At 33.7% G+C, this 15,671-nt stretch overlaps 1 protein-coding gene across 2 annotated transcripts in view; it reads left to right on the top strand.

Moving 5' to 3' along the window:
• Window positions 1–15,671, top strand: part of RALGAPA1 (Ral GTPase activating protein catalytic subunit alpha 1) — a 278,485-nt gene that overhangs the window by 142,149 nt on the left and 120,665 nt on the right. For both annotated transcript variants that reach the window (XM_047075616.1, XM_047075615.1), the window contains exons 24-29: window positions 755–910; window positions 2,559–2,687; window positions 5,466–5,591; window positions 8,378–8,436; window positions 11,993–12,101; window positions 13,343–13,453. In XM_047075616.1, coding sequence (XP_046931572.1) covers window positions 755–910; window positions 2,559–2,687; window positions 5,466–5,591; window positions 8,378–8,436; window positions 11,993–12,101; window positions 13,343–13,453 — 690 coding nt within the window. The remainder of the gene's footprint in view (window positions 1–754; window positions 911–2,558; window positions 2,688–5,465; window positions 5,592–8,377; window positions 8,437–11,992; window positions 12,102–13,342; window positions 13,454–15,671) is intronic.

Raw genomic sequence — 15,671 nt, 5'->3', positions numbered from 1 at the left:
TAAGCTTAATATATAAAAATTATAATTTAAAAGTTTCATTTAATAAATACATATGTAATCTGTTTTAAACATTTGATTCTTTAACTTTTGTATAGTTTTCTAGAACACTTGGTTTGTGACTTGTCATTCATTACGGGTTATACAGAGAGGAAAATGGGCATAGCATAATTATTATACTGGTGCATCATTTTTATTTAATAAAACAAAAGTGAATATAGAAAATTATGTTTTAATTGTATTTAAGTGAAATATAAACCTCGAATTTATATCAAAGAATATGCTGTGTACTTTCATTGTTTTAGTTTTTAAGTTTATTTTAAGAGAGAAAGCGTGAGCAGGGGAGGGGCAGAGACAGAGGAAGAGAGAGGGAGAGAGAGAGAATCTCAAGCAGGCTCCATGCTATCAGCACAGAGCCCCATGTGGGGTTCGATCTCACAAACCATGAGATCATGCCCTGAGCCAAAACCAAGAGTCAGATGTTTAACCAGCTGAGCCACCCAGGCACCCCTACTTTTGAAGTTTTAATTTTTTTTAAGTGTCATTTGATACATTTGGTGCATTTTTCTAAATGAAACAGTGTGTGGTTATTCATAACCTATGTTGTATCATTTTAATGATAACAAGTTTCAGTAATCCTGATATTTCAATTCATTAAGAAATTGGGCCAACATAAAAATAAATGAAAGCAAATATATTGCTTGCTATATCACTTTAACAGTATTTGAGTATTAAAATCAACATCTTTAAATTGTAGGCAACCATGTTGACTGATAAATATAAACAAGGTAAATTACACGCTTACAAACTTATTTGTAATACAATGAAAAGAAGACAAGATGTTTCTCCAAATAGAGATTTTCTAACACATTTCTACAATATAATGCATTGTGGATTACTTCATATTGATCAGGTAAATATATACTTTATAACCAATTGCTTTATAAGTTTATCTTTGATTCTTGATTATTTAACTCTTTTAAGGTCTAGAATTAAAAATACTGTCTTCTGTAGTCATTTATTTATAAGTTTCTTTGATTTTGTAACCTCATTTGTTCTTAAGACATAGTTGAAAAGCTGTTATGTTAGGGGATTGACTTGATTCTTTTTTTTTTTTTCTATTTTTTTTTTTCAACGTTTATTTATTTTTGGGACAGAGAGAGACAGAGCATGAACGGGGGAGGGGCAGAGAGAGAGGCAGACACAGAATCGGAAACAGGCTCCAGGCTCCGAGCCATCAGCCCAGAGCCTGATGCGGGGCTCGAACTCACGGAGCGCGAGATCGTGACCTGGCTGAAGTCGGACGCTTAACCGACTGCGCCACCCAGGCGCCCCTGACTTGATTCTTAAATGTGTCTTTCCTAAACATAGTTGAAAAGCTATTAATTAGGGGATTGATTTGATTATTAAATGTATCTTTCCTCTAATGTTGTAACAACTAGTTTGCTTCTTTAAAGTATTAAACCATCTTTTGCTTAGACTGACTACATCTTATTTTAATGTCCTAATGTACTTATTCTTGGGTGTTTTGTAATTGTTACTTAATAATTGGCACTAGAGGCATGTGGATATGCTGATCTAGTAGTGAAATAGAGGATTTTTCTTCTCTAAGAGCTAGCCCATCACATTTTCTTATTTCCATAGATTGTATTAGCATAGTGACAATTATATTGACTTGGCGTTTGTATCAATATAATCATTACATTAGAAAGTCAAAAATTTGACTGTAGAACGTTATTTCAAGGGTCTTGATCCTGGCCATAAAACTGGAAAAAAAAAAAAAACAAAACAGAAACAATCACAAAAAACTATGGGAGGTTGTAAGTCATAGTAATGAAACATTTTTATCATAATGTGGTTAAATTTCACTTGCAGTTGATTTAAAGAACATTAAATTAATATTGAAAGAAGTAGTTATATCTCTCCTCCTGAAAAGTGAAAATACTACCTGCATTAATTTGAAATAATTACAGTGTTCTACCTTATAAACATGTCTCAAACAAAATGACGATCTTAGTTATTGACAAAGAGACCTTTTGTTTAAGATAAATCAGATTGAGTAATACAGTGTAAAACACTGCATCCTCATGGTAAATTCCAAAGGCTGGATATTTGTCATCAAAGGACTTCAGTTGATCTAATAAAGAGAATATCTCCAGTTGCCACATAATAGGTTATGCAGTTTTAAAGATCAGAGATATCATATGGAAGCAAATGGATGAGAGGAGGAACTACTCTGCAGTTCAGTTTTATAACACTTGAGCCTTATATTTTCAACCCCCTGAAGCAAAAAGCCTTCCATCTTGCTGTCTAGTGTGAAAAAAAAAAAAATGCTGTATTGATGTCAGTTAAACAAATATGTTTTAAGTTTATTTTGCTTTGACAGTATAATACCAAGCATGGATTATTTAGAAAAATTAAAATTAGTCTTTCCAGTTAGGCAGTGTATAGTAATTGCCTGTTTTATTATTTCATATGTTATCTATTTTTAAGGGTATTGATTAGCTGATACCCAAGATTAATTTATGCTATTCTTTTCCCCTTCTTTTCTTACTTCTAAGGATATTGTCAATACAATCATCAAGCACTGCTCACCTCAGTTTTTTTCACTTGGTTTGCCTGGTGCCACAATGCTTATTATGGATTTTATTGTAGCAGCTGGTAGAGTGGCTTCTTCAGCTTTTCTCAATGTAAGTTTTTATTTCCTGTTCTTTATAATATAACAGACTGTGGTTAAATAGGCTTGACTAACAAAACAACAGAGAAGGAGCCCTTGTTAGTAAATTTAACAAGCTGATGATCAGGAAAACTTACAGTTTAATTGAAATTGCTTTTATTTTTTTAAGTAAAATTTGAAGTATAAGAAAGTACTAAAATTAGTTGATGGAATTGACACAAGAGCTATAAAAATGGATTAAAATCTGATAAGCAAAACAAAATTTTAAATTGAAGAAGTCTATGGAAACAAGTAGAGGCAGGGAAGAAACTAAAGAAAGGGCAGTGGGCCATAGCAAAAGAGAAGAAACAGATGAGATAATCCAGAAATATGCTCAAGGAGTAAACTCTAAACTCTAAAAAGCATGTGAGGATTTTTCATAACAGTTACGGAACTATGGAGACAATGCCAAGTAACTGGTATAGTTGGAACACGTCCATATTTATGTAGCAGAGGTAAACTAAAGAGGAAGATAGTAGCTGGTTTATAGTGCTAGAGAGGTTAGATTTTATCCTCAGGAAAGAATGAGCAAACATTGAGGGATTTTACACAAGGAGTGGCATGATCAAATTTACTATGAAAACAATTACTGTTCAGTAGACCAATTATTCTAGATGACTAGTCAGCACGTTTCCTGCACTTCTTTAAGGTTGTACAGGAGAGTGGCACCCGGGTGGCTCAGTTGGTTGAGTGTCCGACTTCAGCTCAAGTCATGATCTCAGTTTATGAGTTTGAGCCCCACATTGGGCTTTACATTGACAGCACAGAGCCTGCTTTAGATTCTCTGTCTCCCTCCCTCTCTCTCTCTCTCTCTCTCTCTGCCCCTCCCCCTCAAAAATAAACATTAAAAAATTAAAAAAAAAAAAGATTCTGCAAGAGAATTAAACCCTGATGTCCTTAGGAATCCATTTTATGTGATTAAATTTACCTCCTGTGCATCTAGAAGGATACTAGTTCTGTAACATCCTTGGGAAAATTTTTAAAAATAGTTATTTTCTGTTTGTGTGGTTCATATGAGGAACACTTGTTGAGAAAAACTGCATAGGAAAACAAATCATTACAGGAATCAAACCTGACACCTCATCTCTACTGTAAGTTTAAGGTCAGTCTTTTCCTCTGGATGATGTTGAAGATACATAGTCTAAATCTTCCTCTTTGGATTCCATTTTAGATCCCATACACATCATCTTCCTTCCCTTAATGGGAAGCCCCTTTTCTCCCTCTGCCAGGCAGTTTACAAAATAACTAATTAGGTTTTACCTTTATTAATTATAGTCACATTATAAGTATGCTCCCGTTATATCCACATACTTGAACATTCTCAGTTACCTTACCCAACTTTCAACAAAAACCCTTAGCTAATCTCTTTTTTTAAATTAAATATTGCATTTTTTATCAGTTTCATTTTTATAACTAATTTTTTTTTATTTAGAGACTTTAATTTTTTAAGTAATCTCTACACCCAATGAGGGGCTTGAATTTATAACCCCAAGATCAAGAGTCACATGTTCTACTGACTGAGCCAGCCAGGTATACCTACAGATAATTTTAAATTGGGATGGTGGCTACAAGCTTGCCCTACCCCTTTATGGTATTGTCTTTTATCTGCAAATAAGGATTTTTTTTAAATATGGAAATGAGTTGTTTTGTTGATAATCATAATAGTACCACTCCACTGCCTCTATTAAAACAATTAGAAACATAAGGAGATCCTGTGGAAGATAGGGTCTTGTTTCATGTAAATAGAAGGATTATGTTTCTAGCAAATTTTTAAAGCATTTTTTTGGTATTATTAAACATATAATTCAATTCATAGATATTTTAGTAAACAAAGAAATATATTAGTAAGTGGGTGTGGGTGGGCGTGCAAGAAGGTAGAAGAAGAAAAAGAAATGTTCAGTGCTGGGGCACCTAAGTGGCTCAGTCGGTTAAGCGTCTTACTCTTGGTTTTGGCTCACATCCTGATCTCATGGTTTCATGAGTTCGAGCCCCAAGTCGGACTCCACACTGACAGCACAGAGACTGCTTCAGATTCTCTGTCTCCCACTCTCCCTGCCCCTCTGCCACCCCCACTGTCTCTGTCTCTCAAAATAAGTAAACTTTTAAAAAAAGAAAGAAATGTTCAGTGCTGATACTTCAGAAATGGCTTAATATATATATAGCTAAGAAGAAGAGGAAAAGTTACCTTCATCTGCCGGCCAACCATAAATTCTTACTTTGTTTTTAGTTAAGTACTATAGGCAATGCTTTTTTCACTTGGCATAATATTATAAAAACTGTCTAGACTAGTGCCTATTTCTTGAAGATACAATTAATGTTTTTATCCTTAGTTACTTTTATCCTTAGGTAGTAACAAATATAATCTAGTGACATTGAGTCATCTGCTCATTAGTACACTATGTTTTGGTATATGAATTGCCTTTAAAATGAAAGTATGTATATTTTTTCTCAAAATTAGAGTAAATTTATGCTGTCAGCTAAGCTATATTCTTATTTGCAGTCCCATTAAGTGTGATTGATTTCTGCTTAATTTGCTGTTCTTAAGGAGAGCTCTGCATTTACTGAGAATAGCAGTAGTTTATGTGCAAAGAATAGGTGAAAACCTCAACCTTTTTGTGTTGCTCCTTTCGTTTTTAATTGTGTCTTATGCTCTCACTTCTCTTTGTACTGTGGTTAGGTCACGAAATAATTTTCTGGTAATTTAATGGCATAGTCAAATACATTTTAAAGATTTAAAAAATCTGATACATAGGCACCAAGAGTGGAAGCACAAGTTCTTCTGGGATCCTTGGTTTGTTTTCCTAACTTATATTGTGAACTCCCTGCTCTCCATCCCAACATTCCTGATATTGCCATGTCTCAGTTTACAGATGTTAAGGTAAGAAATCAGTTGCGAATTTTTAGTATTTAAATGACTTTTTAAGTAATGTATGTTTGATAAAATTTGTGTTCTTTTCCCTTAGAAATCCACATAATCGTTAAAGAACATTAGCCAGCCATACCCATCAGACACAAAGCTAGAAGGTCTGTTAGGAGCATAGCCTTTTTTGTGTTGATAACTTCTTTGGAAATGTTTTCTCATTATTGAATCCATTCATATGCCAATATCATAGGATTCTTTTATTCGCTCACTGAACATTTATTGAAACATCCTATGAGACAGATAGTAGGCTACTTCTAAGGCTCCTAAGATTGAGATGGTACTAAACCTGCAAATTTGACTCTCTCTCTCTCTCTCTCTCTCTCTCTCTCTCGTAATTTCCCAATGTGATGTATCAAACAATGTAATGGAAATATTCTGTTTTGCTGTAGGAAAGTGTGGGATTGGGGTGGGGATCTTATGTATCTGAGACCTCATAGCTCCTCAGAAGTCATGCTGATAATTTTTTTTTTAACTTTGGTTTTCTCTGAAAGTTTTTCAATCCAGTTTTTGTCAGGAGTTCTGCATGTATTTTTCATGCCACCCATATTTCTCTTTACAACATTTATAACATCTATAATTGCTTATTTAGTGTTTAGTTTATACTTCAGACAAACACCACAGTAGGTCCTATTTACCTAGTAAAAAAAAGGTCCTATTTACTGCTGTATCCTCAGAGTTTAACAGGCTGCTTGGCATCTGGGACTCCTGAAACATTTGTTAAACAAGTGACTTTCAGTTACACATAAAATTGCGTTAGGTCAGTGCAGATTTACAATGACAATTAATAAAAACTATACCTTTGGTCTTCAGAGATGTCATATTTTTGGTTTCTTCTATTTTCAGAAGATCCTGAAGGTCAGGGATAGGTAGTAGTTTTTAAGTTTGTTAGGGATTAGCCTAGCTTACTACATATGATCTGCATTTCAGAGTGGACTTGTTCACTTCTGGCCATTGTATATAGGTAGTAATGGCTGAAATGATTAAAAAAATCAAACTGGGGAAGGGGTATTTCCAAAATAAAAGCTAATTCTGTTAATGATGAAGAAAGCAAAAAGCCTAAGAAAATGATAATTATTCTCATTCAGAAAAGTGAAGATTTAAGGGAAAGTCACATGCCACAGTGGTCATATGTAGTTTTCACATTTTCACTGAAAACCACTCCCCGCGTACTCTAAACTGCAACCATATAGCCACATGGGACATACCATGCTGTTTTTCGATTCTGTGCCTTTGAAAACCCATTTCTTTCTGCCTAAAACATCATTATATAGACCTGGTTTCTTCTTCTTGTCTCTCTTAATCACTCAAACATAATCTTTGACCTTGATCATTTGTCAAAATCCTATTTACCTAAGACCCTTTTGTGAAGTCTTCTGTGACTTTCTGAAGTTAAAGTTAAGATACTGTTGTCTTAACCATCTGTTTCTTTCCAGCATTTAAGACAGGATCTAAGACATAGAAAGCTCTTGGGCTTAAATGGATACCTTTCAAGTATCTATTAATTGCCAGCCACTGGGCTAGATGCTAAGTTTACAAAGATAAGTAGTTTACTCCTCTTAAGGAGCTTACAATCTGTGTAGCTGATAAGTGGTTTTTGAATATATGAATGAATGAATGATTATTTTTGAAAAAAAGGAACAAATAGATTCTTAATCATCAAACCTAATGTCATTCTTGTTTTCCTTTCCTTAGCCACTATAGTACTGGTCCAGTGTTGATGTTCCTGACTTCCGAAATCTCTTCAATTTTGACTTATGTTGCACAGATCTATCTTGATTTTCTTCTTGCTTCTCTAAATATTCTGTGACTCCTTAATAGACTAGTTTTCTTTCCCTGCTTGCTAAACATAAACTTGTTACAAGATCCTCTTTAGATAATGACTTTCTCTTTATTCTGCCTTTTGAATGTTTTATTCATTTACATAATTTTAACTATTATTTAGCACTTATCCCCAAACTCACATATTATCATGTTTTACAAATTATCAAAAAGAAGAAGCTTGCTTTTAAATGAATATTTCTCAGAGTTTTGAAACGATGTTCGTACTTTTGAGCAATTAAATCTTTTTTCATTATAGTGAGCTTTTTATTACTCTTCTAATCAGGAAAAAAGGATTCTTTTTTCGAACATATGTATTTGGTTATAAATTTCAGAAATAATTTGTTTTAATTTGTTTGTCCTGCTCTAACAAGATACTACCAAAAAAAAAAAAAATAGTACCGACTGGGTTGCTTATAAATGACATAAATTTATTCCTCATAGTTCTAATGGCTGAGATGTCCAAGATCAAGGCTCCAGCAAAGTTGTAGTCTGGTGAGGGCTCTCTCGCTGGTTTATAGCTGGCACCTTCTCACTGTGTCTTCACAGAGTAGAAGGAGTTAGAGAGTTCTGTGGTGGTCTCTTTTATAAGAGCATTAATTCCATTCATAAAGTCTCCATCCTCATGACCTAATAAGCACCTACTAATGCCATCATCTTTGGGGGTTAGGATTTTAACATAAGAATTTTGGGGGGACATAAACATTCAGACCATACCACTGTTTTATTTATTTAGCTAATTTTATGAATAATATTAGACTGTATTAAAAGTATATGGGTGAGAACAAAGACTTTTATTTCCTTGTTGTATCCCTAGCACCTGGCACAGTGTCTGGGCTCATAGTGGCCATTTAATAAATACTTGTTGAATGGATGAATGAATGAAATTTTAGTCATTACCATTATTTCTTCCTTTATTCTAGGAACTTATAATCAAAACTGTATTAAGCTCAGCAAGAGATGAGCCATCTGGCCCTGCACGGTAGGTCAGATATCCTTAAGACTTGACATGACTATTCTGTTTTTGGAATCTTATTGTAGAAGTTGATTGAATTATTCAGCAGTCCAGATTGTTTCAAATACACAAAAGCTGTTTTGAATTATAAATCTAAATTATTTATATTATTAAATACTTACTCTTTTCATGATTTGAATACAAACCTTCCTTCATTAATAAAATCCTAGGGGCACCTGGGTAGCTCATTCAGTTAAGCATTTCACTTTGGTTCAGGTCATGATCTCACGGTTTGTGAGTTCGAGGCCTGCATCGGGCTCTGTGCTGACAGCTCTGAGCCTGAAGTCTGCTTCAGATTCTGTGTCTCCCTCTCTCTGCTTCTCTCTCTCTCTCAAAAATAAGTAAACATTAAAAAAAAAATCTTAAAAAAATAAAATCCTGGTCACCTTGTTCAGTGTCTTTACCTTCTATATCCAAAATGATTTAATTTTATTCAAGTACATTTTGCTTTCCCTTCAGATTTTATTTGTCACTATCTCTTATGCAATACTTTGTAATGTACTAGTAATTACCCAATGAATATTTTTTAAGTTGAATTCAAAGGAAATATTTTTAATGTAGAAAAAAATAGGAAAATTTATAAATATTTTATCAGGGTATTTTTTAAAAATAGAATATAAAAAGACTTTAGAATGTTTTCCCTTCTAAACATCTTGTTAAGAAGTGAAAACTGTCATTTTCTCTGTTTTACTAGACCTTTCCAGAAAGATGGAGATTTAAATCAGCAGGATACCAATAACACACCATGTTCCTTCTTTTCTCAAAAATATCATTAATTTATATTTTCTATTTCTTGAAGCTAATTCTAATACTATGTAATTAGCCTCAGTAGTAGTCTGCGTTTACTACTATTCTGACCTACATGTCTGGAATGCTTCCTCTTTTCCTAACATCTGCACATTTTTTTGACCCAAGGTTCTAAAAAATATGGATTATGGCTTTGACCATTTGGATTCTAATTGCAATTTAAACCTTTTAACAGCAACTAGAATTAATGTAAAATGAGCAGTTTGCTTAAATGAGACATAGCTCTAGCCTTTAATGCAGTTGGATATTTTTCTTAATAGCCAAGTTTAACTAGAAACAAATCTCTTTGAATAAATTCTTCTTTTACATTAGTTTCATTTTAATACTGGATAACTACTCCAGAAAATGATGTTGTCTTTCCATTATTCCCATATTTTCATTTCTGGTAGCCTTAACCCCAAATGTGATTATTATCAATATTATTTCTTTAACATTTGTTATGTTAATGATTAATAATGATAACCTTTTAAGTTTATAAGGATTTTCCTGTCAAATTGTTCCACTTAGTCCTCATCACAATTCTAAGAAATTACTGGAATCATTATTCTTCCAACTTTACTAGCAAAAAACTGATGGCTTAGAAAACTAACATTTATTCTGTGCTAGGCACTGTTCTGAACACCTTATTACCTCATTTAATCTTTGCAACATTTCTAGGACATATGTGCAGTTTTTATCTGATTTTTTTATAGATGGGAGCCCAGAGAATTTAAATAATCTGCCCTATCATCCAGAAATGGCAGACCCATGATTGCAACTCTGGCATTTTGTCTTCAGAGCCGTATCAGATATATAAGTATTAAGTGACAGAACCAGATTTGAACTTCGAGCTTCAGATCCTAGATCTTCTGCCTTTTTTTTTTTTTCTTTTTTAAACTGTGTTGCCTCTCAAGTGAAAGAACATTGAAGCCTAAAACATAGCTGCCCAGAAGTAGACTTGGGAATCATTAACACATTAGCTTGTCTTGAGAGTATAGGGAAATCCCAAAAGTTGAATATAAGTATTTTCTAAACTTGCTTTCCTTTCAGGAATGTGAGGTCTTAGAAGACCCCCAAATCTGACCAGGAGCACAGACTTGAGCCATACTGGGACTAGTCTAAATTATTTGAATATCTTGAAGAATGTAGGAAACACACAAACATACACACACCCACACATGCACACACAAATTTGATCTTATCCCTCAATTATAAAAATGTTAAGCATTTACTTCTGGTCTGTGTTAATTAGCTGCATTCATGGAGTTTATTATTACTCTAGGATTACAGTGCTTCCCACTGCTAAACCTGAAACTTGGTTGTTTAGATCTAGAATATTTATAGGTGGGCAACAGTAGGAAAGAAATAAAGCAGTAGACTTCACTTAGAAGACTTTATGGTAGTTTTTTTTTTAATGTTTATTTATTTTTTTGAGATAGTGTGCAGGTGGGGAAGAGGTAGAGAGAGACAGGATCTGAAGCAGACCCTGCGCTAAGAGCAGAGAGCCCAGTGTGAGACTCGAACCCACAAACCTGATCATGACCTGAACTGAGATCTGACACTCAACTGACTGAGCCATCCAGGCATCCTTTGGTACTTTTGATAGTAAATAATTTATTAGCATTAACACTGTGATAAACTGAAAGAAGACACTTAACTTCTGATCATCTGTGTTCAGGAAGAAAACAATTTCTGCATTGAATTGTTCTGAAATTTAGCATTCTACTGAAAAAATGTTAAGAGTATCATCATGGGGAGGGGGACACCTGGGTGGCTCACTCAGTTAAGCATCCGACTCTTGATGTCGGCTAAGGTCATGATCTCAGGGTTGTGAGATCGAGCCCTGTGTCAGGCTCCATGTTCTGCACAGATCTTGCTTGGGATTCTCTCTCTCCCTCTCTCTCTGCCCCTACCCCACTTGTGTGTGCGTGCTCTTGCTTGCTCTCTCAAAATAAATGAATAAACTTTAAAAAAAGAGAAAAGAATGTCCATATCAGGACATGCCAAGTATAGCAGAATACTAGAATGAGTTGACATTTTTAAGGAGTTGAGGGAACCAATATGTACTTCATCAGAAGCTTATACTTGAACACACTAATGGAATTTTTACTGATTCTTTTACTGATTCTGATCATCTAATAAGTCCCTTCAAGCTGAAACTCAGTTGAAGTAGGGAAATGAAGTTTCACAAGACATTAGGTGATAGAAAAAATTATGCAAATTCTGTTTCTTTTGGAATCTCTTTATAAAACATATGAATTTTATTTGTATTGCCAATTTGTTTTAAAGAATTTATAGCTGGCTATGTTAGATTTAAGGGTTATGAAAATAATCTTTGACCCAGCAGCTTCATGTTTTCGCTGAAGTTCATTTGGTGCTGTCAACAAAATCACACTTTCCTTTTTTGAAAGCAGGTTACATATTTGTTTGGGACGCTTTATGGCAATATCAATTTATTAACATAGGTTTGTTAGAAAGATCCTGTGTGTTATCCCCTCCTATGAGATTGTTAGCAAATTATATTTGAAAATTAGGCTTTTAGTTTGGAGCCCTGTGCTTTCCTCCTACTTTCTCTTGCTGAGAAGAGCTAATATACAGAGTAAAAATTGATTCATTTAAACAGTGCATGTTCTTTCTAGGATGGTTTGTTTTGGTATTTTGGTTGGGGTGGTGGTTTCATTTCATTTCAAGTCTCATGCACTTTTATTTATATCATTGTTGGGTGCCTTTTTTGCAGATGTGTAGCACTGTGCAGTTTAGGTATTTGGATTTGTGAAGAACTAGTCCATGAGTCTCATCATCCTCAAATTAAGGAAGCTCTGAATGTAATTTGTGTTTCCTTAAAGGTAAAAAAAAGAACCTATTTAGTGGAATATATTGATATAGAATGCATGACTTTTTCTCCAAGTGTTTATTATATCTTATGTCTTTATAGGATAAGACATTTATTAAATGTTACATTTTATTATTCATTTATTAACACATTATTTCCTTGATCTTGACTTTTTCCTTCCTACTCTTGAATGTAAGGGTATTGTGGTGATCACCAATTTTATCTCAGCTTTTTATGTCATTTAATTTGTAAGGTCATTTATATTTTCCTAATCATTATTTTTGTAAGTTACTCTTCAGTCCTTATTACTTCCTGAATTCTTGAGCTGTTGCATGATTTGGGTTTATTATTCAAGTTAAATGGTCTCTTTGTAACTAACAAGAGTAAGATTTGTTAAAAAATAATAGCCTAATTATTTGGAGAGTGTGAATGAGTAAATTTTTTGCTTGGGAAAGTATGCATGATATTATTTTTGTCTTAAAACTTCTAATGCACTTTCTATATAGAATGTAAACATAAAAAGTACAAATATTACTTATATGACAAATATTTGTGTCATAGTATGTGCTATGTTTGAGGTGCTTTGCTGGTCAGATTGAGGGATATCAGAAGGAAAAAAAATTATAAAAACTAGATTCAAAAGTTAATAATATGATGACTGGAGAGATTAAAATAAGAGTAATAAAACAAAAAGCCGAGAGAACCAAATGAATAGTGCATGTAAAATGCTGATTGAGGTCAGAGGAAACATCAACTTTGACTTGGGTGTTAGAGAAGACTTTGGAAATAGGAGACATTTGGTTAGGGCTTGAAGAGTGGGGGACATGTGGTCATAAAAAGCTGAGCTGAACAAGTTTGACTTTATGCCGTTCGGGAGTCATCTGAGAACTTTAAGCATAAAGAATGTGAGCATCAGAGCAGTTCTTTAGAAGATTAATTTGAAAATATTGTGTAGAGTTGATTGGAATGGGGAACAGATTGGAATGGAGAAAAGACTGAAAAGATTACAGGCTGTTGCAGAAATTTAGGTGAGGGACAATGGAATAAAACTTTAATGGAGACAAACATTCAAAATCAAAAATAAAAATTGTGTTTTTGGAATATATTGTGAATTCTTATTTTGCAACTATATATTTATCCTCTTAATAGTATTTTAATACACAAATTTAAAGTAAAAAAAGAAACAGGTATGAAATTTAAAGTTTTTCAGCAACTAATGCATTAATGAATAATTTGTTGTTGTTGTTATTACAGTTTACCAATAAAACAGTAGCCCATGTAGCTTGTAACATGCTTCACATGCTGGTTCATTATGTACCTAGACTTCAGATTTACCAACCTGATTCTCCCTTGAAAATTATTCAAGTAAGTATTTCTCATTTATTTATTATGACCCTGTTAAAAAACCTTTAGATTTGGATACCTTGAAATATAAAATTATTTAATAATTTCTTTAAATTTTGCATGGCTAAATAATGGCAACCCAGGCTGGTTTTTTTTGGTTTTTGGTTTTTGGTTTTGGTTTTGGTTTTGGTTTTGGTTTTGGTTTTGGTTTTGGTTTTAGATATCAAAGTTCATGACAGTCCTTTTGTATTTTATGTTAGGAGACTCTGTTCTTGGTTTTAAATGCTACATGGAAATTGATAATTGCCATCATCTTTATTAATGTATATTCTGCTTCATTCCCTCTCTTAGGTGAGAAAACATAGCATCCCTCCAGTTACCAGAATCAGGACATTATTTTGATTCATCCCTTTTCTTTCCTCTTCAGCTAATCATAGATGAAATTTGTTTTTGAAAAATTATTTTTTAATTTTAATTTTGTGTCTCCAACGCTTCCTGCAACACCTGACCTCCTATACTTTATACAATACCTGACCTGTTTCATTATTTCTTTCTTGAGATGCTGTTGTAGCCTTCTGACTAATCCCCTGGCTTCTGAGGTCTTCCCCGCCAAGTCGTCATTTCACATTCACATGACTCTGACACCTACCTGAAAAAAACAAAACTCAGCAGTATCTCTGAGTGGTTTTCCTTTGCCTATAAAATAAGACCCATGTTCTTTATCTGGGAATTTGAAGCCTTCAGATGAGGCCTCAACCCATCTTTTTAAAATTATGTAGAGATTCCTTTGAAGTATCCTGTTGCCCACATACCTGTGTCGACTTACTATCTCCTGAACATACCTTGACTCTTCCTACCTGAAATGTTCTACTTCTTTTATCCTCCCTTCATCTTTCAGTGATTGGTTTAATACCATCTCCTCAAAAAATAAGAATCTTTATCTCTTCTCTCCAACCAGAGTTTACCTATCTTATCTTCATATTCTAATAAAATTTTTAGGAAATATAACAATTAATATTTATTAAGCACCTATTATGTACCAGTCGCTATACCAGCCACTTTTTCATAAATTACCTCATTTAATTCTTAAGTCTTTTGAGGTAGACTGTTATTTGCCTCCCACCACCTTTATTTAACATTAGAGAACTGAGGATTTAGTAACTATATGAAGTCACAAGCTAGCAGGGTAGAAATAGTTCATACCCAAGTGTGTAAGATTTTAAGTCCAGGCTTTTCTGGCTCAACCATTTTGCCAACCTCTATTTCAGCACAAAATATATTTGTGTACAAATTCAAAAATGCCCTCTAAGACAGGGCATTTTTCTTCTTTATTATTTTTTATGCCTAGGGTGACTTTCATGTAGAATATGTTCAGTGGGTATCTGTTGAGTTGAAAATATGTAGTATTATGGTTAGGAAGTTAGGTTTGAGGATTAGACATTCCTGGTTTAACTAACCCCTGATGCAACCATTTACTAACTTTGTAACTACGAACAAGTTACTTGGCTCTCTGAACTCACGTTTTCTTTATCTTTACATTTTTCTTTATATTTTTACATTTTCTTTACATTTGTGATAAAAATATCTAGCTCACAGAGTTGCTCTGAAGACTAAATGAGAAAACTTATCAAACAGCTTAGAACTTTTTGCCTTAAAATTATGAAGCATTAATTTTAATCAATGTTGGCTGCAGCTATTATAATTATGCAGGACATGATTACTGGGTGTAAATGTGAATGCAATGTATGTTAGTATTAAAACGTTTGAAGATTTTAACCTTTAAGGTTGATTATTCTGTTTGAAAATTAAGGTCATTTAAAAAAATTTTTTTAAACTTTGATTTATTTTTGAGAGAAAGAGAGTGTGAGCAGAGGAGGGTCAGAGAGAAAGGGAGACACAATCAGAAGCAGGCTCCAGGCTCTGAGCTGTCAGCACAGAGTCCAGTACGGGGCTCGAATGAGCTGTGAGATCATGACCTGAGCCGAAGTCAGAGGCTTAACTGACTGAGCCACCCAGGCGCCCCTGAAAATTAAGATCATTCTTTAAGCAGATTTTTCTTTTTTTCATTTGAAAGTCTGCAAATCCTTTCCCTTATTTTCTTTATCAGTTTATATATTATTAATACTCACCTAAGTACTTCCTAAGTATGCAGAATTTTTTTCACATTGCTTCATTAAACATTATAGGGGTCAATGGCTACAGATAAACATGAAGAGTTATTATATTCCACTTCTAGTTG

Source organism: Lynx rufus, unplaced genomic scaffold (genome assembly GCF_022079265.1).
Source record: "Lynx rufus isolate CCGP_SWC_20201006 ecotype Redwood Valley unplaced genomic scaffold, mLynRuf1.p SCAF_13, whole genome shotgun sequence".
Lineage (NCBI taxonomy): Eukaryota > Metazoa > Chordata > Mammalia > Carnivora > Felidae > Lynx > Lynx rufus.
This window is presented reverse-complemented; position numbering and strand designations above follow the sequence as displayed.